The 27664-nt window shown below is 48.9% G+C and overlaps 1 protein-coding gene and 1 pseudogene across 1 annotated transcript in view; both read left to right on the forward strand.

Moving 5' to 3' along the window:
- Positions 1-22201, forward strand: part of SDAD1 (SDA1 domain containing 1) — a 164294-nt gene extending 142093 nt beyond the window's left edge. The window contains exons 19-22 of the mRNA XM_075337456.1: positions 9402-9592; positions 11703-11790; positions 14576-14737; positions 21517-22201. Coding sequence (XP_075193571.1) covers positions 9402-9592; positions 11703-11790; positions 14576-14737; positions 21517-21567 — 492 coding nt within the window. The 3' untranslated portion in view covers positions 21568-22201. The remainder of the gene's footprint in view (positions 1-9401; positions 9593-11702; positions 11791-14575; positions 14738-21516) is intronic.
- Positions 5317-5430, forward strand: LOC142258652 (U6 spliceosomal RNA; annotated as a pseudogene).
- Positions 22202-27664: the final 5463 nt, after the last annotated feature.

Here is a 27664-nt window from a genome sequence, read left to right on the forward strand (position 1 = left end):
ATGTTTAACCAGCTTGCCATTATCTGGAGACAGACTGTTTGGTGAGCAATTGGCTGAAATCATTAAACAGTCCAAGGGTAAGGACTCTTCCTTACCCCAGCCCAGATCAAGCAAACCTCAACAGAGGAAGTGGCAGTCGAAGTTTCGGTCCTTTCGAGGCTCGGGCAAGCCCCAATTCTCCTCGTCCAAAGGGACTCAGAAAGAGCAAAGGAGCTCTGATTCATGGCGGGCTCACTCACGCCCCAAGAAAGCAACCGGAGGTACCGCTTCCAAGGCGGCTGCCTCATGACTTTCGGCCTCCTCCCTCCGCATCCTCGGTCGGTGGCAGGCTCTCCCGCTTTTGCGACATTTGGCTGCCACAGGTCAAGGACCGGTGGGTAACAGACATTTTGTCTCACGGGTACAGGATAGAGTTCAGTTCTCGTCCTCCGCCTCGGTTCTTCAGAACTTCCCCACATCCCGACCGAGCAGATGCCCTTCTGCAGGCGGTGGATTCTCTAAGAGCAGAAGGAGTGGTGGTCCCTGTTCCTCTTCGGGAACAAGGGCAAGGTTTTTACTCCAATCTCTTTGTGGTGCCAAAAAAGGACGGCTCATTCCGTCCTGTTCTGGACCTAAAACTGCTCAACAAGCATGTGAACGCCAGGCGGTTCCGGATGGAATCCCTCCGCTCAGTCATTGCCTCAATGTCTCAAGGAGATTTCCTTGCATCAATAGACATCAAAGATGCTTATCTCCACGTGCCGATTGCTACAGAGCAACAACGCTTTCTACGCTTCGTGATAGGAGACGACCATCTTCAGTTCGTAGCTCTGCCATTTGGTCTGGCGACAGCCCCACGGGTTTTCACCAAGGTCATGGCGGCAGTGGTAGCAGTCTTGCACTCTCAGGGACACTCAGTGATCCCTTACTTGGACGATCTACTTGTCAAAGCACCCTCTCAAGAGGCATGCCAACTCAGCCTGAATGTTGCGCTGGAGACTCTCCAGACGTTCAGGTGGATCATCAACTTCTCAAAATCGAATCTGTCACCGACCCAATCACTAACGTATCTTGGCATGGAGTTTCATACTCTCTCAGCGATAGTGAAGCTTCCGCTGGACAAGCAGCGGTCACTACAGGCTGGGGTGCAGGCTCTCCTTCAAAGTCAGTCGCACCCCTTAAGGCGCCTCATGCACTTCCTAGGGAAGATGGTGGCGGCAATGGAGGCAGTCCCGTTTGCGCAGTTTCATCTGCGCCCACTTCAGTGGGACATTCTCCGCCAATGGGACGGGAAGTCAACATCCCTGGACAAGGAAGTCTCCCTTTCCCAGACGGCCAAGGACTCTCTGCAGTGGTGGCTTCTTCCCACCTCATTATCACAGGGAAGATCCTTCCTACCCCCATCCTGGGCAGTGGTCACAACAGACGCGAGTCTGTCAGGGTGGGGAGCAGTTTTTCTCCACCACAGGGCTCAGGGGACGTGGACTCAGCAGGAGTCCACCCTTCAGATCAATGTTCTGGAAATCAGGGCAGTGTATCTTGCCCTACTGGCATTCCAGCACTGGCTGGAAGGAAAGCAAATCCGAATTCAGTCGGACAACTCCACAGCGGTGGCATACATCAACCACCAAGGAGGGACACGCAGTCGGCAAGCCTTCCAGGAAGTTCGGCGGATTCTGATGTGGGTGGAGGACAGAGCATCCACCATATCCGCGGTTCACATCCCGGGCGTGGAAAACTGGGAAGCAGACTTCCTCAGTCGCCAGGGTATGGACGCAGGGGAATGGTCCCTTCACCCGGACGTGTTTCAGGAAATATGTCGCCGCTGGGGGGTGCCGGACGTCGACTTAATGGCGTCTCGGCACAACAACAAGGTCCCGACATTCATGGCGCGGTCTCGCGATCAAAGAGCTCTAGCGGCAGACGCCTTAGTGCAAGATTGGTCGCAGTTCCGGCTCCCTTATGTGTTTCCACCTCTGGCACTCTTGCCCAGAGTGCTACGCAAGATCAGATCCGATTGCAGCCGCGTCATACTCGTCGCCCTAGACTGGCCGAGGAGGTCGTGGTATCCGGATCTGTGGCATCTCACGGTCGGCCAACCGTGGGCACTACCAGACCGACCAGACTTACTGTCCCAAGGGCCGTTTTTCCATCGGAATTCTGCGGCCCTGAACCTGACTGTGTGGCCATTGAATCCTGGATCCTAGCGTCTTCAGGATTATCCCAAAGGGTTGTTGCCACCATGAGACAGGCTAGGAAGTCCACGTCTGCTAAGATCTACCATAGAACGTGGAGGATTTTCTTATCCTGGTGCTCTGCACAAGGAGTATCCCCCTGGCCATTCGAGTTACCTAATTTTCTTTCCTTCCTGCAAGCTGGGTTGGAAAAGGGCTTGTCGCTCGGCTCCCTTAAAGGGCAAGTCTCGGCACTATCCGTGCTTTTTCAGAAGCGTCTAGCACGACTTTCTAAGGTGCGCACGTTCCTGCAGGGCGTTTGTCATATCGTCCCTCCGTACAGGCGGCCATTAGATCCATGGGATCTAAACAGGGTACTAGTTGCTCTCCAGAAGCCGCCCTTCGAGCCTCTGAAGGATGTTTCACTTTCTCGACTCTCACAGAAAGTGGCCTTTCTGGTAGCGGTCACGTCTCTTCGGAGAGTGTCTGAGCTAGCAGCGCTGTCATCCAAGGCTCCCTTCCTGGTGTTCCACCAGGACAAGGTAGTGCTGCGCCCCATTCAGGAGTTTCTCCCTAAGGTAGTATCCTCTTTTCATCTTAATCAGGATATCTCCTTGCCTTCCTTTTGTCCTCATCCAGTTCATCGGTATGAAAAGGATTTGCATTTGTTAGATCTGGTGAGAGCACTCAGAATCTACATTTCCCGCACGGCGCCCCTGCGCCGCTCGGATGCACTCTTTGTCCTTGTCGCTGGTAAGCGCAAAGGGTCGCAGGCTTCCAAAGCCACCCTGGCTCGATGGATCAAAGAACCAATTCTTGAAGCCTACCGTTCTGCGGAGCTTCCGGTTCCGTCAGGGCTGAAGGCCCACTCAACCAGAGCCGTGGGTGCGTCCTGGGCTTTACGACACCAGGCTACGGCTCAACAGGTGTGCCAGGCAGCTACCTGGTCGAGTCTGCACACTTTCACCAAACATTATCAGGTGCATACCTATGCTTCGGCGGATGCCAGCCTAGGTAGAAGAGTCCTGCAGGCGGCAGTTGCCTCCCCGTAGGGGAGGGCTGTCTTTGCAGCTCTAACATGAGGTATTTCTTTACCCACCCAGGGACTGCTTTTGGACGTCCCAATCGTCTGGGTCTCCCAATGGAGCGCCGAAGAAGAAGGGAATTTTGTTACTTACCGTAAATTCCTTTTCTTCTAGCTCCTATTGGGAGACCCAGCACCCGCCCTGTTGTCCTTCGGGATTTTTGTTTTTTTCGGGTACACATGTTGTTCATGTTGAACGGTTTTCAGTTCTCCGATGTTACTTCGGAGTGAATTTGTTTAAACCAGTTATTGGCTTTCCTCCTTCTTGCTTTAGCACTAAAACTGAGCAGCCCGTGATCCCACGGGGGGTGTATAGCCAGAAGGGGAGGGGCCTTACACTTTTTAGTGTAATGCTTTGTGTGGCCTCCGGAGGCAGTGCTATACACCCAATCGTCTGGGTCTCCCAATAGGAGCTAGAAGAAAAGGAATTTACGGTAAGTAACAAAATTCCCTTCTTTTTGGTCAGAAAGGGGGCACAATAATAACAGGGACCTTTCTAGAATGCAGCCCAGGAGCTACAGAGGGGGAATCTGTTAGGTTTTAGGGGAAATTTCTGCTGACAGGTTCCCTTTAATTAGTGTGTGGTCTATTTGGGTTATGTTATGCATCCATTTTTAGAAAACAAAGTGAATCATGGTGATATTTTTTTCTCTGACGCCTTATTGGGGGACACAGGACCATGGTTGTTATGCTGCTTATCCATAGGAGGACACTAAGTAGATGCAAAGATGTTAGCTCCTCCCCTGCAGTATACACTCCCTGGCTCAGCCAGGCTACTTCAGTTTTAGCTTAGTGTCTACAGGAGGCACATCTCTGCAGACTACTGCAGCAAGAATTTTTCGTTTTTAGAGGGCAACGGTTCCTTCGGGGACCGATTTTCCCAAAACCATCAACAGGCGGGAACGCGGAGTATCGCCTCCCCGTACCTCCTCCTGCGACGCTGGATCCTGGGCTGTTACTCACTGGACGACAGGCACTGATTTTCCAGACCACAGAGCAGATGAAAACTTCCTCACTCCCTCTGGCAGGCTTTGAGTTGATACAAGTTCTGCACCAAGTGTGACCAGACTGCCATCTCTACAGGAGCTGAGGTGAGATCATTCCGATTTTTCCAGAGCACAGAGCAGATGAAAACTTCCTCACTCCCTCTGGCAGGGTCTGAGTTGATACAAGTTCTGCCAGCAGGCGTCAGAATCTGCACACTGGCTCCCTGACAGGAAATTGGAGCAAAGGTCACACTGACTGGATGCACATGGGCTGTGATTGCAGACTCCTACATAGCTTCCACCTGTGGCGAGGGGAGGGGAGAGCTCCCTGGGCTCAGTGCAGGCGCAGCTGTGGTACACTTAGGCTACTTTCACACATCAGGTTTTTGCCATCAGGTACAATCCGGAAAAAAACGGGTAAATCTGATCCGGTACCGCATCCGGTTTATCCCCGTAGACTTGCATTGTAACCGGATTGTACCTGATGGCTTTGCGTTGCATCCGTTTTTTTCCGGATGCGGCGAAATTTATCAAAGCGGCGGCCGGAGGCAACGTGTCTTGCAACGTTTTTTTGTCCGGCAAAAAAAACGCATCGCGCCGGATCCGGCGACATACGGCGTGTTTTACAATGAAAGACTATGGACGCCGGATCCGGCGTAATGCGGTAAAAAAATGGATGCGGCTACCGGATCCGTTTTTGTAAACTGCGCATGCACCAAATTAATTAAAAAAGCTAATTCTTCAAAAAAAAGGACAAACCGGATGCAAAAACGGATGCAAACCGTATCCACCGGATCCGGTTTTGTACGCATCCGGCATAACGGATCCGTTAAAAACCGGATCCGGTGGATACGGTTTTACATTTTTTTGCCGGATCCTTTGGATCAGGAAAAAAAGGATTGTGCCTGAATGCAGAAAACTGATGTGTGAAAGTAGCCTTAGAGTTTTTCTGTCCACCATTGTTGTGCAGGGCTGGAGGAGGGAGGGGAGTCCCTTCCCACCATTTTTTGTTTATTATATTTTCTCATGCCTTCTTGTCAGAGCTAAGCCCCGTCCCCTCCAACACTCGATAAGCCACGGCCCCCCTCACAGGGTGCTAGCTTTGGCAGCACATATGCTCAAATGCAGAGCTACACAGAAGATTAGCATGGCCCCTGCACAGCAGGCCAAGGATGACATGGAAATTCGTGAAACATTCAACATCCTCCTTCCCACAGGAACTGTGACACAGGAGGAGGGGGGGGAAGGGCTATCTGTGTTCTGGGTGAGTTATAGCCTCACTTGCATATTAGCTGTGCAGAGCATTGCTCCCTCATTACAATCAGTTTGTGGCTCATCAGCCAGGGGCTGCAGTCATATGTTTTATGCCCTGCACAACTACAGCAACAGCTATAAGACGCTGAGCTACTAGGGGATGATGGCACCTCTTCCTTCTGTGAGTCCGGTGCCCCTGTAGCTTACCCCCCCCCCCCCGCCACCACCGCAGCAACCGCTGCCAGCCCAGAGCCTACGGCTCCCAGCCCCCCGGAATGGGCACAGTTCCCAGAACCTGGTGCTGGATATGCAACATCGTCCTCACACCCCTCGGGGCCCCTGGACAGAACGCAGCCTGTGACACCTCTATAGATGGTCCTTCTGATAAGAATCAGCCCTCTGCTTCACTGGTTGCAGATCAGAAAAAGGGCATGACCCCCATGGTTCTGCCTCTGGGGTACACAGATGGGGTTCTCCCACATGTTCCGCGGTCTCTGAGGAGCCGGAGGAAGGGGAATGATGTTTGTACCGGGATGATTCCTTGGTTTCAACCTCCCTGAGCGATCAAGCTGCAATGGATTTATTGCAGCAATCAACCAAAACTCTGCATGTGGAAGATCTCCCATCCACTGCTACTGACCCTGCGGTCTCCTTTTAAAAGGGTGAAGAAACTTCAAGAAAAAAAAAGGGGATTTTAACGCCGCTTCGGTATCCGGAAGCTCATGGAGTCCCGGTACCCCTTTGGCTTAGCTGTCTCCTAAGGGCTGGGCTGATCCGGCCTCGGTGGGCCCTCACCCGGCTTCCGCCTGCCTGAAGGACCACTCCTGTCTTTTACTTGACGGATCCTCCATCAAGGACCCGACAGACAGACAAGTGGAGCAGCTCGATCGCTCTGCCTCGAGGCCGCGGGTCCCTCTCCCCTTCTGTGTGGGTCGCACAGGCACCAGGACTACCAGTTTCCCTCAGACCCTCACAGATGTAAGAGTTTACATTGCTGCGGCGGCAGAGGCCTCCCTCGGCGCTGCTACCTGCGCAGTTATTGCCGCCTCAAATACCATAGCCATCCGTAAGGCCCTCTGGTTCCGATAATGGAGAGCGGACTCTGTCTCTAAGAAGCCTCTCACAGTACTCCTTTCCAGACCGATGCCGATCATCTGGACAGGCTCTTTTTTTGTCTGATGCCACGGGAGGAAAAGAGTACCTCCCTCCCCCAACTCTAGCCCAGGATGTTTTTTACTAGACACGCAGGGCCCGACCTTCTCAGCCCTCCTCGAGTCCACCTCGTCCTGGAAGTCTAGACAAAGACAGAGGAGTCTCGTCGTCCTCCATCTGGGCCGCCGCCTCAGACCGCAAATGGGTGTGATACCTTGTGTCTTCCGGTTACCACATCGAATTCTGGACCTGATCCCCTGGTCAGTATTTTCTCTCAAACCCCCCCCAAAGGCTCCAAAACACCACGAGGCCTTCTCCTCAGCAATCCACTCCCTCCAAACGGCGGGGGTGATGCTACCTGTTCCGGACGGCAAGAGGTTCAAGGCCTTCTATTCCAACCTCTCGTGGTTCTCAAAAAAGGACGGGTCAGTTCGTCCCATCCTGGACCTCTAACACCTGAGCAAACATGTGCACGTAAGGAGATTCAGAATGGACTTCCCAGGGTCCATTATTACCTTTTATGGTCGAAGGAGAATTCTTTGCCTCCCTAGCTATCAGGGATGCGTACCTGCACATACCCATCGCTCCAGCTCACCAAAAGTTCCTCCGCTTTGCGGTTCAGGACTTCTTTTTTTTTTTTTTTCATTTGTGGCCCTACCCTCGGCTCTGCCACAGCACCAAGGGTCTTTACTAAGGTCATGGCGGCCGCCATGAGTGCCCTTCACGCCAGGAGAGTGGCTGTTCTGCCTTGCTTGGATGACCTCATCAAGGGCTCAACCAGCGTGCAGATCTCTGTGGGCACCCTATCCCGCTTAGGGCGGCTTCTGACTCCAGTCAAATCATCCCCGGTCCCGTCAAAATCCGTCACCTCCCTGGCCATGTCCCTGGACACTCTTCGCGGCTTTATATTTTCCCCTCAAGACAAGGTGACTGCTCTACAACAAACGGTACACTGCCCTCTACGTACTCCTCTCGCTCCATACGATTCAGTATGAGAGTGCTAGGTAGGATAGCGGCGGCTATAGAGGCAGTGCTGCTCGCTTAGCCACACCACCGCCCACTGCAGCTTGCGCTTCTAGCTGCCTGGGACAAGAGCCCCCTTTTCCTTGGACGAACTTTTCATCTGACACCTTCAAGTCAGGTAAGCGCTTTGCTGGTGGCTTCAGTCCTCTTCCATATCGAAAAGGAGTTTTTCTTCCCCAAGTGGACTGGCTACTCCTGACCATGGACGTCAGCCTCTTAGTCTGGGGAGCAGCGTACTGGCTCCACACTGCTTCGGGACGTTGGACAACCCAGGAGTCTTCCCTTCCCAGAAATCATCCTGAAAATCAGCGCGATCTTCTCGCGCTCGGGTCATTCCCCCCTTCTGCTAGCAGGTCGTTTGATTCGGGTCCAATTGGACAATGCAACAGCTGTGGCGTAGGTCAATCGGCAGGGAGGTACCAGCAGCAAGACAGCTTATCTCTAGGTCCTCAGGATCCTCACCTGGGCCGAATCGACGGGGTCTGTGTTTTCAGCGTTACACATACCGGGAGTAGAGAACTGGGCGGCGGACCTTCTAAGTCGCCAAGGACTGGCTGCCGGAGAGTGGTATTCTCCACCCAGAAGTGTTCCCACACATCTGCATTCACTGGAGTACACCAGACGTGGATCTAATGGCCTCAAGGTTGAACGTAAAGGTACCCGCGTTCTTAGCCAAGTCACGTGATCCAGTCCATTGTCGCGGATGCTCTAGTCTCCTGAAGTCGTTTCAGTCTGCCTTACATGTTTTTCGCCTCTGCCCCTGCTGCCGCGAGTAATCAGGAAGATCAAGGCAGAAGGAGTCCCGGTGATACGAATAGGCCTAAGAAAGGAGAGGCAGCTTCATAGGCAACGCTGGCTCGCTGGATTCGCTCTGTGATCCAGGAGGTCTACCGCTTGCAACTCAAGCCCATTCCTAGTAGGCTGCGGACTCATTCCACATGAGCAGTTGGCGCCTCTTGGGCCATTAGGCATAAGGCGTCAGTGGAACAGAGGTGTAGGGCTGCGACCTGGTCTTTACTACATACTGTTTCAGAACATTACGGAGTCTATACCCAGGCTTCGGCTGAGGCGAACCTAAGTAGTAAAATTCTGCAAACTATAGTGGAGTACCTATCTCAGTAGGCGCTCCTGGCTATCTGGGACTGGTTCCTAGTCCTTGGGTTGCGTTGTTTGTTTACCCACCCATGAACTGCTTTAGGATGTCCCATGGTCCTGTGTCCCCCAATGAGTCGTCAGAGAAAAACGGATTTTTGTGTACTCACCGTAAAATCGTTTTCTCTTAGCCATCATTGGGGCATAGAGCACCCTCCCTGTTGCCCTGTTGGGCCTTTAGTTTTTTTCTGTCTCAGTACTTTTTTGTTATGAGTATTCACTCACGTTTTTTGTTACTTGTTCTCCTACTGCTTGTGTACTAAAACTGAAGTAGCCTGGCTGAGCCAGGGGGTGTATACTGCAGGGGAGGAGCTAACATCTTTGCATCTACTTAGTGTCCTCCTATGGATAAGCAGCATAACACCCATGGTCCTGTGTCCCCCAATGATGGCTAAGAGAAAACGATTTTACGGTGAGTACACAAAAATCCGTTTTTTTTTTCCTCCATTTTTAAAACTGATGCAAATAACGACAGTGTAGGCTCAGAAAAATTAGTAGTACCCAAAGCCAACAGTGGTACTTTTGTTGTTTTTTTTTCTATTTAAGATGAAGACGTCTTTGATAAATGAAGTGTTAAAATGTTTTTGGATTTTATAGGCAGAAAAGCTTCAAGCAATGCCAGAAGACGAGCGAAAGTCCAAGGCTGCAGCCGTCAGTGCCAGCAGGCTCCTTACCCAGGAAGAATTTAAGAAAATCCGTGTTGCGCAGTTGGCAAAGGAAGTATCGTCCGCACCTGGGAAAGCAGAGAAGAGGAAAAACATTGAAATAGACAGTGAAGAGGAAGATAGGTGTGTTGCTTTCTGTCCTGTTCTGTAAAATAATCATTTATGGATATTATATGTCTGTTTTTCTCAAACTTTTTACATCCACTTTATATCTACACTTAAATTAAACCTGACACTGGAAACATTCTGCCCAATCCAATGGCAGCCTGTATCAGGCACTGGCTGTAAGATCTCAGCCAGGTATGTTTGAGAAAAACATGCTTTAAAAGCCGTCATGGTCTTTCACGCTGTAGACTAGTCAGAAGACAGGCATGTTCCCGGCGGCTCCTCTCTGCCCGCTGCACAACCTGACATGCCTCAGACACCAGCAACAGTACACTGTACATTAAAGGGAAGATCTGGAAGGACAGACAGATCACTTGTAGAAAATCAGCTGTCTTATGACTGATACAGTACTGCCCACGCTACTGAATGAAGTGATGGGGTTTTGACTGCGAAAAGAGCCGTTTAGTGATTTCAGTGGCTCACACTGGTGATCCGGCTCCTGTCGTTCACAGCAGGGAGCCGGATCTTTGTGTCGGATCGTTCGCGACCGACACATCACTGTGACAAAGGACAGAGCGCTCATTTATCACAGTACACTGCAACAGAGGTGTCTATAAAAAAAAAAAAAAAAGTTATATTATGAGAACACCCCTTTTAACCCCTTCACGATCGGCTGATTTTGCGCTTTCCGGTGGGGTTTTTTTCGCCATTTTTCTTCCGAGAGATGTAACTTTATTTTTCCGTCAATCTGGTCATGTCAGGGCTCATTTTTTGCGGAACAAGCTGTACTTTTATATGAAACCATGAATTTTACAATATAGTTTACGGGAAAACAGCAACAAATTCCAAATGCAGAAAAATTGCAAAAAAAGTGTGATTGCACGATTGTTTTTGAGATTTTATTCACGGTGTTCCCTTTATGGTAAAACTGATGTCAGTTTGATGCCTGAGGTTGGTGCAAGTTCGTAGACACCAAACGTATAGGTTTACTTATATCTAAGGGGTTAAAAAAAATCACGTTTTGTTCAAAAAAGTGGTGTATGTTTTGCGCCATTTTCCGCAAACTGTAGCGTTCTCATTTTACGGGATTTATGGCTCGCTGATGGCTTATTTTTTGTGTCTCGAGCTGGCGTTTTTAACCGTACCATTTTTGTGCATATGCTATGTTTTGATCTCCTGTTATTGCATTTAGTGCAAAATTTGTGGCGACCAAAAAACGTAATTTTGGGGTTTGGAATTTTTTTGCTGCTATGCCATTTACCGATCAGGTCAATTGATTTTATATTGTCATTGGGTATTTCTGAACACTGCAATACCAAATGTGTATATTTTTTTTCAAACTTTTTATATATATTTATTTTTTTTTTTTACTAAGTCCCTAGGGGACTATAACGATCAGCAGTCTGATCGCTCATTCATTTCTCCCGATTAGTGCAACATCGCTCAGACCGGGAGAAATTATCATCTCTTGTAACAAGCAGCACTCGGCTGTTTTTTTTTTTTTTTACAAGACCTGAGTCTTGTGAGTCATCACATGATCCTGTGCTACCATGACAACCACCGGATCCATGTGATCATGTAACTTCCGGTATCGGCCTGTGAGTGAAGTTATAGCGCGATCGCTATTATAATGGAACTGTCACATATTTACAGCGCCATTTAAAGGGTTAAAAGGCACGTAGCGATTCTGCTCGTGCCTAGCAGGCACACATGTCAGCTGTACAAATCAGCTGAGATGTGCGCTGATCGCCGCAGGCTGCTTGCAGCAGTCCGAGGGAATTAAAACTATGACCACTAGGACGTAATTAGTGCCCACGGTCGTTAAGGGGTTAATAATCATTCGGTTTACATACTCAATTATCACCATGAAAGACTTTTTAAGACTCTTTGGTTGATGATTATGCTACTTGCATTACTATAAGAGATAAGCCAGCTGTAATCCTCCTCTTTAGGATGGCAAGTGCCTCATGGTCTCTTCATGTGAGGTGTCCTTGTCTTTCGGCACAGAATTCACTCCAGATCTTTTTAAATATTTATAATGGAATTTTAATATTTTGCTATTAAATGTATTTGTTTGTTTATCAGATTTACACTTATTGGTGACTATACTCCTTGCTTTTACTTCTAGCAAAGGTGAATTGTTGTCACTCCGAGATATTGAACATCTTCACAAAAAGCCCAAGTCTGATAAAGAAACAAGGCTTGCAACAGTTATGGTGAGTTTTCATGCTATGTGTACTTTATTATTACAGTTATACTACCCCACTTGCTGCAAGGTTCTTGTAAAGGCTCATGCCACAGACACCCGGTGTTCGATTCAAACCCCAAACTTTGCAGCTAGGTTTTTCCCTAGTTTTGGGGGCTTTGAAGATTGGAGTTTGGGAACTGACTTAATTCATCAAAGCAGGACTTGCAGCTCAGTAGCAGTGTCGGAGGTAACAAATAGACTAAAGGGGACAAAGGCACATAAAAATATTTGTAGAGACACAGGATATTTATTTTTTTTCCTAAATCTGTATGTATGAGAGGGTATAGTTTTCACAAACATGTATTCTATATAAATGTTTGGCATGTGACTGCATATTTTTTAGTTATGTACTAAATTTTCTTTGATTGACGGCTTAGCTTTATGTTAAAGGGAACCAATCATCAAGATTTTCGTATATAACCTAAAGTGCTATACAGGCACTATCAGGCTGATTCTATACATACCTGTAGTGGTCAGCTCGGATGTTTAGGTTTTGAAACCCAAGAAAGTGAAGTTTATAAAATGAGCTGCTTCTTGAGTGACAGTTGCAATGGAGCAGATAATATATTCATAGTAATCCCCTCCCCACTGTTAGAATTAGCATAACTATTATGCAAACGACTCACTGTGTCTGTGGAAGGACCTGTGTGAGGTCAATACCCATGTGACCTGGTATCCAGCTTTGGTGGCTGAGGTCCCGCCCCTTCTGGTCATATGGGCATGACCTCACCACAGGTCCTGCTAGACAAAGTGAGTTGATTGTATTAACCCCTTAACGACCGCGGGCAGTAAAATTACGTCCTAGCTGTCATAACGTTACTGCCCGCGGTCTGCTGGCAGCAGCATGCCGCGATTGGCGCACATCTCAGCTGATTTTCACAGCTGAGATGTGTGCCTGCTAGGCACGAGCAGAATCGTTATCTGCTTGTGCCGTTTAACCCCTGAAATGGCGCTATCGATATGTGACAGCACCATTATAAACGCGATCGCGGTAAAGTTTTACTTACCGCCCGATACCGGAAGTCACGTGACATGATCACGTGACTTCCGGTAGTTGTCATGGTAGCACAGGGTCATGTGATGACTCCTGTGCTAGACATGAACTGCTTTCACTTTTGCTTTCCACGGAGGCCAGGGAAGCAGGAAGTGCACATATCTGCTGTTTACAGCTGTGTAGCTGTGATCAGCAGATAGTGCAGAGCGATCGGATTGCTGTTCGCTATAGCCCTCTAGGGAAACTAGTAAAATAAAAAAAAAGTAAAAAAAAACAAAGTTTTTAAAAATTAAAAAAAAAAAAAAACCTAAAAGTTCAAATCGCCCCCCTTTCGCCCCATTGAAAATTAAAGGGTTTAAAAAATAAAGAATATACACACACATTTGGTATCGCCGCGTTCAGAAACGCCCGATCTATTAAAATATAAAATCAATTAATCTGATCAGTAAACAGCGTAGCGTCAAAAAAATTTTAAACGCCAAAATGACGTTTGTCGCCACAACTTTTGCGCAAAATGCAATAACAGGCGATCAAAACGTAGCATCTGCGCAAAAATGGTACCGTTAAAAACATCAGCTCGAGTCGCAAAAAGTAAGCTGTCACTGAGCCATAGATCCCGAAAAATGAGAACGCTACGGGTCACAGAATATGGCGTAAAACATGCACCACTTTTTTCAGACAAACTTCCGAATTTTTTTTAACCCCTTATATAAAAGTAAACCTATACATGTTTGGTATCTACGAACTCGTACACACGTGAGGCATCACACCCACACATCAGTTTTACCATATAGTGAACACCGTGAATAAAATATCTCAAAAACAATAGTGCTGTCACACTTTTTTTTGCAATTTTTCTGAATTTGGATATTTTTGCCATTTTCCAGTACACTATATGGTAAAACCTATGGTTTTATTTAAAAGTACAGCTTGTTCTGCAAAAAATGAGCCCTCACATGACCATATTGACTGAAAAATAAAAAAGTTACGTCTCTCAGAAAAAGAATGTAAAAAAAAAACGGAAAGCGAAAAATCGGCCAGTCGTGAAGGGGTTAATATTATTTATTATTATTATTATTATTATAGCACCATTTATTCCATGGCACTTTACAAGTGAAAGAGGGTATACGTACAACAATCATTAACAATACAAAACAGACTGGTATAGAAGGAGAGGACCCTGCCCGTGAGGGCTCACAGTCTACACGGTATAATGCTTATGCAGTGCAACTGTCACTCAAGAAGCTGCTGATTTTACAAACTTCACTTTCTTGAATTTGAAAATGTAAACATCCGAGCTGACCACTGCAGGTATGTATAGACTCAGCCTGATAGTGCCAGTATAGTACTGGCTTTAGGTTATATAGGAAAATCCTGGTGATTAGTTCCCTTTAAACATGTAATGGTAGGAAAAAGGAGGATTCCAGATGAATAAAATCCTTCAAATTGTATTAGTTGAGCCCTTGTTGGTGAACAAGGGCTCAATGCCTGAAACGTGTTTGAATATACAATGTAATCTGCCACCTATGGATTTTAAAATATTTTTCACTAATACAATTTGAAGAATTTTATCCATCTGGAATACTTCTTTTTCCTTCCATTGATTACCGCAGGACAGGATGGTTATCCAGATTTTTGTCAATCACCCTGGGTGTTTTATTACTACAGTAACACGGTGGTCATACAACAAACAAAATTGTGTTTTCTCCTTAAACGTTTAATGTTTGACGGATTCTGGACAATGGTTTTTATTTTATAGGCTGGTAGGACGGACAAAAAAGAATTTGTAAGGAAAAAAATGAGAATGAATCCTCATGCCAGCACCACCAACAAGGAGAAGAAAAAGAATAAGAACTATATGATGATGAGATATAGCCAGAACATCAGATCAAAAAACAAGCGTTCATTCAGAGATAAACAGGTAATGCTAACTGATCACTCAAACATAATATGATAATGACTTTGGCATTAGCTGTACACATTAGAGCGCACGGCTGACAGCCTCCCATTCTTCAATTTGATGCTATGATGTATATTAACGTCAATATGCACAGTTTATTGTGCTGCACGTTGTGTTAAAGAGGGATAAGTTGACCGTCCCATACAAATTAGATATTGTTTGCTGCCACCAATTATCTAATATGGTGTATGGTTAACTCAGCGTAATGAGTCAACACTTAAAGCATAATCATTGTTTTAATTTTTATTTCATAAATCAATAGTGCACATGAAAATAAGCAACTTTGTAATATATCATATCAGAGAAATCTGCTTCTTTCTCTGCCAGAATTGATCAGTCATTATCAACATTCTCAATTCTGAGGTACATTCTGTAATCAGTGAAGTCTTTCCCATTACTGAGATAAAAATCTTTCTCTTGTAAAAGAACTTGCCATTTCTCTGACGCCTCATTGGGGGACACAGGACCATGCGTGTTATGCTGCCTATCCATAGGAGGACACTAAGTAGATGCAAAAGCATAGCTCTTCCTCTGCAGTATACACCCCCTGGCCGGGCCAGGCAACCTCAGTTTTAGCTTAGTGTCTGTAGGAGGCACTTCCTTTCAAGGTTTATTATTTTTTGAGGGCGACTGTTTCCTTTTGGGACCGATCTCCCACTACCATCAACGGGCGGGAACGTGGAGTGTCGCCTCCACGTACCCCCTCCTGCGACGCTGGATCCTGGGCTGGACGACGGGTTCCACAGACACCGATTTTCCAAAGCCCAGGGTAGAGGCCTGTGCCCCTATAGCCCAATTCCTCAGCCCCTCTTTGCACCCTCTGAGTTGAAGATGGCACCAATTCCTCAGCCCCTCTTTGCACCCTCTGAGTTGAATATGACACCGACACAGCAAGCTGACTTTGCTATTTTCACTACCTGGACGGAAGCAGTGTTTTAAGGTGAGATCCCCCCTGACTGGTTTCCCAGACAAAGGGAGAAAAGACGCTGCAGGGAAGGCCCCAAGGACATTTACAGTATTTATTATGTGCAAGGAGGAGAGCCCCAAGGATCCTGCACACACAGTGTTAACTTTTCACTAGCTTGCTGGCTGGAGGAGGGAGAAGTCCCTCGCTGTTTGCAGAAAGTCCTGCAGATAATTTCCCGGTGGCAGGGGGAAGGACTCATGCTGTTTTATTTGCTCTGCTTATTTGCTCTAGCAGAAAAGCCGGCTGATAACCACCAGTGACAAGCTGTGTGCTGACTGGAGGGAGAGGGAGGAAAACTATCAGAAGCTCCCTTCCTGACGTTTTTTTCTACCCACAGCAGGGGGGGGGCACACTGACTTCATCTTCCCGCTCTTTTAGCGCTAAGCCCCGCCCCCCGTGGCCGCGATAAGCCCCGCCCCCCCAGGAAAGCGTGCGAAGATCTCCATAGAGCTTAATCCTTCCTGAGGACAGGGACATCGGCTGATTCTGGTGAGGTACTTGCTTCACTTGTAGCTCTGCTGAGCATTGCTCCCCCTCCTGGCATACTCCTATTAGGAACATGCAGAAATCTAAGGGCACTAAGAGTGCTAAGGCCCACATAGTCTATTATTCAGCCTGCACTGCCTGCCACGCTGAGCTACCACGTAAACACATCTCTTCTCTCTGTAAGTCCTGTGCCCCTATAGCCCCCCAAGACCCCCCTGCCACCACCGCCGCAACCGTCAGCCCAGAGTTTAGGGCTCCCAGCCCACCGGAATGGACACAGATTCTGTCCCAATGCATGGAAAAGCTGTCACAGAACCTGGTGCTGGCTATGCAATGTCGTCCTCCACACCCTTCTGGGTCCCTGGACGGAACGCAGCCTGAGGATACCCCTATGGAGGATCCTTCTAAGGTAATCCGGGCAAATGCTTCACCGGTTGCAGGGATCAGGAAAAGAGCACACGGCCGGGTGTCTCCAGCGGGCTCTCCCTCGGGAGAACACAGGGCAGGCTCTTCAACACGCTCCACGGCTTGTGAAGAGCTGGAGGAGGTGGAATGCTGTTTATACCAAAATGAATCCTTGGTTTCAGCCTCCCCAGATGATCAAACTGCAATAGACTCCCTTATAGCAGCAATCAACCAAACTCTGCATGTGGAGGATCCCCCCCATCCACTACCACTGACCATGCGGTCTCCTTTAAGAGGGCAAGGAAACCTCATAAGGTTTTTCGCTGATAACCCATAGTTTCAGGATATCCTCACAAAGCAAAGGGAGAAGCCTGACAGGCGTTTCAGGAACCGAAAACTCATGGAGTCCCGGTACCCTTTTGCCTCACCTGCCCCTAAGGGCTGGGCCGATCCGCCCTCGGTCGACCCCCCCCCTGGTCTCCCGCTTTGCCACAAAGACGCTCAGACAAGACAGGTGGAGCACCTCGCCCGCTCTGCTTTGGAGGCCGCAGGTTCCTCCCTCTCGCCCTCCTTTGCCTCTGTGTGGGTCGCAAATGCGACCTCGGTCTGGGCAGAATCCCTTAACACTTCGCTTAAGGAATCCCAGTTCCCTCACACCTTCACAGAGGTGACCGCTCAAAATTGCCGCTGCGGCGGAGTACCTCATGCAGGCCTCCATGGATGCTGCTACCTGCGCAGCGTTTGCCGCCTCAAATAACATAGCCATCCATAGAGCTCTCTGGCTCTGACAATGGCGAGCGGACTCTGCCTCCAAGAAGTCTCTCACGGGCCTTCCCTTTTTTCCAGACCGATTGTTTGGCGAACATCTGGACAAGCTCATTTCTGACGCCAGGGGAGGAAAGAATACCTCCCTCCCCCACCTGAAGTCCAGGACGACCTTCACCAGACGTCCACAGTCCTCGTTCCGCTCCTTCGGAACTCATTGGTTGGTCGACATCCCGTGCTGTCCCCGCCGCCAGCCGCGGACTACGCAGGGACCGACCGACCTCAGCTCTCCCCGAAACCCACTTCGTCATGGCAGCCTAGACCGAAACAGTCCAGGACTAGGGAGACTCGTCCACAACGTTTTCTCCCCTCATGACTCCTTCGGCGCCCCGGAAGACCCACTCATTGTAGGAGGTCGACTGCGGCTTTTTTCAACACATCTGGACTGCCGCCTCAGACGACAAATGGGTGCGAGACCTTGTGGCTTCCGGTTACCAGGACCCGACCCCCGAGTCGGTTCTTTCTCTCAAACCCCCTAAAGTCTCAAACGACGCGAAGCTTTTTTCTCAGCAATCCACTCGCTCCAAACAGCAGGAGTGATAATACCTGTCCCGGACGACGTCAAGTTCAGGGGTTTTTATTCCAACCTCTTTGTGGTCCCCAAAAAGTATGAGTAGGTTCGACCCATCCTGGACCTCAAACACCTGAACAAACATGTGCACGTACGGAGATTCAGAATGGAGTCCCTAAGGTCCATTATTGCATCCATGGTTGAAGGGGAATTCCTCGACTTAGACATCAAGGACGCGTACCTGCATATACCCATCGCCCCAGATCACCAAAAGTTCCTCCGCTTCGCAGTTCAGGACTCCCACTTTCAATTCGTAGCTCTACCCTTCGGCCTTGCCACCGTAACAAGGGTCTTCACCAAAGTCATGGCGGCCGCCATGAGCGTCCTTCACGCCAGGGGAGTAGTTGTTCTCCCTTACTTGGACGACTTCCTCATCAAGGTCCCCTCCTTCCGCGACTGCTCAACCAGCGTACAGATCACTGTGGACACCCTATCCCGCTTAGGGTGGCTAGTGAATCTAGACAAATCATCTCTGATCCCATCACGATCCTTCACCTTCCTGGGCATGTCCCTGGACACACGTCGGGGCTTGATCTATCACCCCCTGGACAAGGCGATCGCTCTTCAACGAGCGGTACACTGCCTTCTACGTCCTCCATCTCGCTCCAATCGATTCAGCATGAAGGTGCTCGGCAGGATGGTGGCGGCTATGGAAGCAGTACCCTTTGCTCAACTGCACCTCCGCCCACTGCAGCTAGCCCTTCTAGCGGCCTGGGATAAGAGCCCCTTCTCCCCGGACAAACCTCTTCACCTGACGCCTTCAGTCAGGTACGCACTCCGCTGGTGGCTTCGGTCCTCATCCCTATCGAAGGGGAGATCTTTTCTCCCAGCGAACTGGCTGGTCATGACCACGGACGCCAGCCTCCTAGGCTGGGGAGCAGTGTACCGGCACCACACTGCTCAAGGACGTTGGACACCCCAGGAGTCTTCCCTAACCATAAACATTCTGGAAATCTGCGCGATCTTCCTCGCGCTCAGGGCATTCTGCCCTCTGCTAGCGGTTCATCAGATTCGAGTCCAATCGGACAATGCGACAGCTGTAGCCTACATCAATCACCAAGGGGTACACCTGCAGCAAGGCAGATTATCTCGAGGCCCACAGGATCCTCAGCTGGGCCGAATCGACAGGGTCAGTGATATCAGAGGTACACATACCGTGAGTAGAGAACTGGGCAGCAGACTTCTAAGTCGCCAAGGCCTGGCCGCCGGAGTGTGGTCTCTCCACCCAGAAGTGTTCCTACACATCTGCACTCGCTGGGGTACACCAGACGTGGATCTAATGGCCTCAAGGTTGAACGCAAAGGTACCCGCGTTCATAGCCAGGTCACGCGATCCGCAGTCCATCGGCGCGGATGCTCTAGTCTGCTCCTGGCTCCACTTCCGCCTGCCTTACATATTTCCACCCCTACCTCTGCTGCCGCGGGTGATCAGGCAAATCAAGGTAGAGGGAGTGCCAATGATACTGATAGCACCAGTCCGGCCCAGGCTCGCCTGGTACGCCGAATTAAAACAAATGCTCGTAGACGTACCATGGCGCCTTCCAGACATCCCAGACTTGCTGACACAAGGGCCCAGTTTCCATCAGAACTCCAGAGCCCTGAAGCTGACGGCATGGCCATTGAGACCTGGGTATTAACAAGAGCAGGATTCTCCCCCGCGGTTATCTCTACCATGATCAGCGCCCGAAAGCCTGCTTCATCCCGCATTTACTACCGTACGTGGAAAATCTTCCTTTCATGGTGCAGGGAAACTAACGTCCAGCCTCTGGCTCTGGCCATCCCCAGAATTCTCGATTTTCTGCAGGTTGGCTCTCAGTTCCCTTAAAGGGCAGGTCTCAGCGCTCTCAATCTTCTACCAATGCCGACTGGCTCAAAAAACGCAGGTCAAGACCTTCCTCGAGGGCGTTTCCCATCTAGTTCCCCCGTACAAACGGCTGCTGGAACCATGGGACCTCAATCTCGACGGCCTCCAGAGGTCCCTCTTTGAACCTCTCAAGGAATCCTCCCTTGTTTTTCTGTCATGGAAGATAACTTTCCTGGTGGCAATTACGTCCATCAGACGGGTTTCGGAGCTAGCAGCACTCTCTTGCCGCGAGCCTTTTCTGATTTTTCACCAGGACAAGGTGGTTTTGCGCCCCCTTCCGGATTTCCTTCCAAAGGTTCCTACCCTGTTTCATTTGAACGAGGACATTGTTCTGCCATCCTTTTGTCCACACCCAGTTCATAGGGTGGAAAGGTCTCTGCATTCGTTAGACCTCGTCAGAGCTCTCAGATATTACATATCCAGGAGAGCCCCCTTTAGGAAAACGGACTCTTTGTTCGTCATTCCTGAGGGGCCTAAGAAGGAACAGGCAACTTCAAAGGCGACTCCGGCTCGCTGGATTCACTCTGCGATCCAGGAAGTCTACCGCTTGCAACTCAAGCTCATTCCTAGTGGGCTACGGGCTCATTCCACGCGAACAGTTGGCGCTTCGTGGGCCATTCAGCATCAGGCTTCAGTGGAACAGGTGTGTAAGGCTGCGACCTGGTCTAGCCTACATACGTTTTCAAAGCATTACAGAGTCCATACCCGGGTTTCAGCTGAGGCAAATCTGGGTAGGACAATTCTGCAAACTGCAGTGGAGCACCTTCTCTCAGTAGGTGCTCCAGGCTGTCTGGGACTGGTTCCTAGTCCTTGGGTTGCGTTGTCTTGTTTTTATTTTTCCCACCCATGGACTGCTTTAGGACGTCCCATGGTCCTGTGTCCCCCAATGAGGCGTCAGAGAAAAACGGATTTTTGTGTACTCACCGTAAAATCTTTTTCTCTTAGCCATCATTTGGGGATACAGCACCCACCCTGTTGCCCTGTTGGGCCTTGGTTCTCTCAGTACCTTATTTGGTTAGGACTTTTTTTTTTTTTTTTTTTTTTCTCATGCTCCTCTGTTGAGGTAAGTTTTTACTGGCTCTTTCACCTACTGCTTGTGTACTAAAACTGAGCTTGCCTGGCCCGGCTAGGGGGTGTATACTGCAGAGGAGGAGCTATGCTTTTGCATCTACTTAGTGTCCTCCTATGGATAAGGCAGCATAACACCCATGGTCCTGTGTCCCCCAATGATGGCTAAGAGAAAACTATTTTACGGTGAGTACACAAAAATCCGTTTTTCTACATTGTGAGTATTTTTCTTTCACGTTAGGCTTTGAAAAATGCCTGGTAAGAGAAAAAGTGCACGGTATTTCTTTAAAGTGTCTCCTGGTGGAAACCTCTCTAAACTATACACTGTCCAATTTAGAAGGCTGCTAAAAAAAAAAAAAACTTAAAAAGCTGCTTCACACAACAATTAGCACCTTTTAGAATCTGCCCCAAAAGAGGGAAGGTTCATGAAGTGGGTTCTACTAAAGCGGTTCTGCCTATCTTGAAGAAAAAAAAAAAACGACCCTAGTAGCACTCACTTACCATATAGTTTAGAATACCTTTCTTCATTAACCTCTTTGTGTTTTCTTTCCTCAGATTGCTCTGCGAGAATCACTTTTGAAAAAAAGAAAACGGCTCAATAAATAATTGAAATATTTTCTATTGTCCTAATGTAATTTAGTAATTCTTGTAGAAGCCACTTTGTTAACCTGCTTAAAAATTTGTATGTAAATTGTTTAAAAGGAATCTGACATTAAATTCATGCTGCCCAAATCACGGGCAGCATCACTTAGAGCCTGACTGCAGCATTACAGCAAACTATAGTTAGACCATAGAGAGAGTCTGACAACCTGGGCCAGCTTCTACCTGGACCACTCAAGCTTGACTGGTCTTCCATATGTGTACTTTGGGAAAAACATGTTAACTGGAGCAGAGCAGGGAGAAGCCAACCTATGATGTAATCGGACTAGTTACGCCTCTCCTTATAGTCCCTGGCATCGTTTCAAAATATACCGGTCTACAATGTCGCAGTCTGACTTTGATTCTTACTGTCTGTGGTTTCGGGCAGCATGAATCTTATGACAGATTCCCTTTAACTATAGTGCTGAATGTCTCAGACACATGCTTATTGGTTTTTAGCAGCATTCAGTTTGTGGACTTTACTAAGAAAAATAAACTGAACTGTTAGGTAATGGACTAAATATTTATTCTTGCAATCCTTTGTCTTTTCTTGATTGCTTGTGACTCTGTGCCTAATTGTAAATAAAATGACGTCACTTTCTTCTTGTTCAGTCTTCTATGGCATGTCACACTCCATGGCATGTCACACTCTGACATGTCACGTCACAGTTCCTGGTTGGATTCGGAGGATCACATGCACCTTATAGACACGTTTAGCAGTGCCTATGTGCAGTAAGCTTCTAATCACCAGTCTACACTCCACATGGGCATCATTGAGCCATAGGTCTCCATATCAGTTTCACAGGTTTACCAAATGTCCTTATGTAGAACGATTTTTGAAGGCTGCTTATCAATGCATATTGAGAACACACCACAAGACATTCTATTTAGGAGATGCTCTGACCTGACCTTTGTCAAAGTCATTTGGATCCTGTTTATTTTTCCTGCTCCCTGTGTTGGTGTGTTTGGCCTCATTCACATGTCAGGTTTGGGTTTTTCATGAATGAGAAAAACTGACCGAGTTTCATAAAAGTTTCTCTATCCTTTTCTAACAGTCTATGAAATTCTGACAGCACTCGAATGGCATGTGAATGCTCTGATTTTTTTTTTTTTTTTTTTTTTTTTAATAGTCCCATAGTCTTGCAATGCCGATATTGATCTGACAATAGGCTCAAAATCAGACATATCGCTGCGATATTGCGCAGACCACACAGACTGTGGAAAATCACAGATATAGGATCCCATAAGTTGTAGATACAAGTGCTATCAGTCAATACCACAATAAAAATTGGACGTCTGAATGATGCCTAAACTATCCTTGACTTAGCTATACTTCCTGTTGATCATGGTCTCATTTCCTCTGTACATGTTCTTTACTTGAACACCTGAATATGCCATTGACCTGAAACACAAGACTAAGAAATGTTGCAAGTTAGTTCTAAAATATTACAGCTCTACTCTATTTTCTAGGAGTTGCCTGCTGACAGAACACCAGGAGTTAGATTCTTATTCTTAATATGGACAGTAACACACAAGAGGTTAAGTAGCCCCTCACACAACCAACCACCAATGTTTTTCTTTTCCCCATCAGGGACAGACACATGAGGTGTGCTGTATGCGTAGAAATCTTACCAAATTACAGACAGACTCAGGAGTATCAAGGGGGTTCTTCCTTTCATTCCTACTATTATGAAGTCTGGGGTTGATGCTTCTCTGGGCAGAGGTCCCTCAGTCTTCCCAACTGAGCAAAGTAGCTCCTGATTGTAGCAGCTTTCCTCTGGATCTCTGCTTTCTGCCAAATAATTTCTGAGACAAAACAATCACTGATCTCTGAGAGACCAGCCAGAGAAAACACTGCCGGCAGCCAATGAGGGCGCTCAACACAGTGAAATCCTAGGTGCATTGCCCCCTGCGAAATATGCAAATCAAAAAAGTCCGTAGAGCCTCGCTTAGGAGTCTCGACACAGAAACTAGCCAGATATCCCTCCGGGAAGGACCTAGCCAAGGAGTGGCTCTTTTTAGGAGACCACCATAACCACCATATTAAGTGGCCCTTTTAGTCAATATCCAACTTTTTGACAAGTTTAAAGATTTGCCAAGGGAAATACCAAGGCCAAGTATCCATCCACAGACAGCTGTTTCGGAGTATTGCCCCTCATCAGTGTTGGTCTACTAGGCATTGCTCCCACCTGGCCAGAATCCTACTCCACACTGATGAGGGGCAATACCCCGAAACATCTGTCTGTGGATGGATACCTGGCCTTGGTATTTCCCTTGTCATATCTTTAAACTTGTCAAAGAGTGGGATATTGACTAAAAGGGCCACTTGTTATGGTGGTCTCCTAAAAAGAGCCACTCCTTGGCTAGGTCCTTCCCGGAGGGATATCTGGCTAGTTTCTGTGTCGAGACTCCTAACAGAGGCTCCACAGACTTTTTCTTTGTCGCTCCTAATTGGGAGACCCAGACAATTGGGGTGTATAGCTACTGCCTCCGGAGGCCACACAAAGCATTACACTAAAAAGTGTAAGGCCCCTCCCCTTCTGGCTATACACCCCCCGTGTGATCACGGGCTGCTCCAGTTTTCAAGCTTTGTGCGAAGGAGGCACACATCCATGCAATAGCTCCACTGTTTAGTCAGCAGTAGCTGCTGACTATGTCGGATGGAAGAAAAGTGGGCCCATATAGGGCCCCCAGCATGCTCCCTTCTCACCCCACTTGTGGTTTGTAAGGTTGAGGTACCTATTGCTGGTACGGAGGCTGGAGCCCACATGCTGTTTTCCTTCCCCATCCCCCCTCAGGGCTCTGGGTGAAGTGGGATCTTACCGGTCTCCAGGCACTGAGACCGGGCTCCATCCACAGACCCAGAGAACCTGCTGGATTTGGAGCTGGGTATCCTCAGGGACAGGGCCCTGCTACATCAAGGTACTCTGTGTCCCCGTGCAATCGCGCACACACACACCAGCATTGCTGGGAGTGTTAGTGCGCCGGGGACAACAGCGCGGAGCGCTTGTGCTATTATTCACTGCAGCTTTGCTGAGTGAATTTATGTATTGGGAACTGCCGCGCCGGCCGCTGCTGGGTGTTTTACACTGTGGCGCGGCTGGGACTTGTGGTGCGCCGGGGACTTCCGCGCCGGCCGTGCACATAGGACGGCCGCGCTTATTACTCGAGTCCCCGGCTTTGCGGCCTAGTTTTCCTTTCGTTCCCGCCCCCAGCCCTGCCAGTCAGGGAAGGGGCGGGACGCTGTACAGTAAGTCAGCGCAGGGAGCTGGAGTCTGCTTTGCATTCTCCAGCCCCCTTCACTAGACTCAGTGGGACGCCGGGTTCCCGCTCTTGTCTCGGGCACGCCCTCGGCCCGCCCCTCTTCTCTGGACGCCGGCAGCCATTCCGGCACGCAGAGCGGGAAAACGGAGACAAGCGCTGAGCTAGCAGTCACAGGAGGCGCCACACACCTGCTTTTGTGCGGGCGGTAAGCGGCAGCTGCAGTGCTGACCCACTAATGCCGAAGTGTCCTGCTGTACTTTTGTAAAGTCGCTATTCAGGATGCAGGCCTAGAAACAGCAGCTAAAAAGCAGCGGTGCTAAAGCACAGACTTTCTATGCTGCTTGTCTTGCATGTGCTGAAGTGTCATGTGTCCTTTGGGCTTGTATGCTATACATTGCACTGTAAGGGCTATTCTTGGCTGTCTACCCGCTTAGATGGCTAGCCAGCGGCAGCAAACAGCAAGGGTGCTAAGGCACAAGCTTTCAATGCTGCTTGAATTGCATGTGCTGCAGTGTTTATTTTCATGTTTGTATGCTATACATTCACTGTATGTCGCTATTCTTGGCTAATGCTCCTGGATAACTTGACAACAGCAGCAGAAAAGCAAGGGTGCCAAGGCACAAGCTTTCAATGCTGCTTGGATTGCATGTGCTGCAGTGTTTATTTTCATGCTTGTATGCTATACATTCACTGTATGTAGCTATTCTTGGCTAATGCTCCTGAATAACTAGACAACAGCAGCAGAAAAGCAAAGGTGCCAAGGCACAAGCTTTCTAGGCTGCTTGTACTACATGTGCTGAAGTGTTTATTTGTACTTCATGCTTGTATGCATTCACTGTAGGGTCGCTATTCTTAGCTAATGCTCCTAGATGGCTAGACAACAACAGCAAAAAAGCAGGGGTGCCAAGGCACAGGCTTTCTATGCTGCTTGTACTGCATGTGATACGGTTCCAGGGCCCCCAGTATGTGCAATTGCTCAACCGGGGTCTCCGCTACAGGTAGCCAAAAGACCACCTGTGATCCCTGTCCATGGACAGGGACGGAGTTGCAGTTTCCGCTGCTATATTGTCTGTGATTATGACTAATATCTTACAGACTTTGCAGTCCAGATAGACCTTGGCCAATGTTGATTCAATGCCCCTGGCCACCCTGATTTGGAATAAATCAGGGTTCCAGGGGGGTCCCATGCATCCCAGGGTGCAGGCTCTGACACGGACGACAGTCCCAGACGGCCTAAGCGAGCTCCATGGGAACGGCCCTCGACTTCATCACTGGTCAGGGTCACCACAGGAGTACTCTCTGTATCATGAGGCAGACGTAGCTGTTCAGGACTCTGATCTTGAGACCGCTCTCAATCCGGATGCACCGGATGGTGACGCTATAGTGAATAATCTTATAGCGTCCATCAATGGAAAGTTGGGTATTTCCCCCTCAACTCCTCCAGTGGAGGGGTCAGCTTCACAGCAGGAGAAATCCCTCTTTCAGTATCTCAAGTGTATATTGAGTATTTTTCTGGTCACTCTGACTCCAGAGAAGCAGTCCAGAATCTCCACGCTTCTCCCGATAACAGTTTCTCCAACCGTATTTAGGATACGCGTTGTCTCTTCCCCCCTGACGTGGTCAAGCGCTAGACCCAGTGTCCAAAGGTGGATCCCCCAATCTCCAGGCTTGCGGCTAGATCTATAGTTGCAGTGGAAGATGGGACTTCACTTAAACATGCCATTGACAGACAGATAGACCTCTCGTTGCAATCTGTCTATGAAGCTATCGGCGGGTCGGTTGCTCCGGCATTCGCAGCCGTAGAGGCACTCCAAGCTATTTCAGCTAGTATTGCGCAGGGGGACGCTGTCACATGTACATCTTGGCCGCAGTAGCGTCCTTAACCTCGCAATGTCGGCATTGCGACTCAAGCTGTTAATGCTGTCCTGGACGCTACGAGCCGTACGTCAGTGGCGTCCGCCAACTCCGTGTTTTTACGCAGAGCCTAGTGGTTAAGGGATTGGAGCAGATGCTGCTTCCAAACAAGTGCTTAACCAGGTTGCCGTTATCTGGTGACAGACTGTTTAGTGAGTGGTTGGATGTAATCATTCAACTGTACAAGGGTACGGATTCTTCCTTACCCCGGCCCACATCAAACAAAACCCAACAGGAGAAGGGACAGTCGAGGTTTCGGTCCTTCCCAGGCTCGGGCAGGTCCCAGTGGTCCTCGTCCAAAAGGACGCAAAAGGCTCAGAGGGGCGCAGATTCCTGGCGGGCTCAATCACGCCCGGGGAAAGCAGCCGGAGGAACCGCTACCAAGGCGGTTTCCTCATGACTTTCAGCCCTCTCACTCCGCGTCCCCGATCGGTCGCAGACTCCCCCGCTTTAGCGACACTTACCTGCCACAGGTCAAAGGCCGGTGGATGAGAGACAGTTTGTCCCAAAACTTCCTCACCGGCCGAGCCGAGGCTCTTCTGAAGGCAGAAAGAGTAGTAATCCCTGTTCCTCCTCAGGAACAAGATACGCTTTTTACTCCGATCTGGTCGTGGTGCCAACATAAGACGGCTCCTTCCGTTCCGTTCTGGACCTTAAACTGCTCAACTAGCACGTGAAAACCAGGCGGTTCCGGATGGAATCCCTCCGCTCCGTCATTGCCTCAATGTCTCAAAGAGATTTCCTAGCATCAATAGACATCAGGATGCTTATCTCAACGTGCCGATTGCTCCAGGACACCGGCGTTTGCTACCATTCGTTATTGAAGACGAGCATCTTCAGTTCGTAGCCCTACCCTTCGGTCTGGCGACAGCCCCACGGGTTTTCA

This window comes from Anomaloglossus baeobatrachus, chromosome 1 (assembly GCF_048569485.1).
Source record: "Anomaloglossus baeobatrachus isolate aAnoBae1 chromosome 1, aAnoBae1.hap1, whole genome shotgun sequence".
Taxonomy (NCBI): Eukaryota; Metazoa; Chordata; class Amphibia; order Anura; family Aromobatidae; genus Anomaloglossus; species Anomaloglossus baeobatrachus.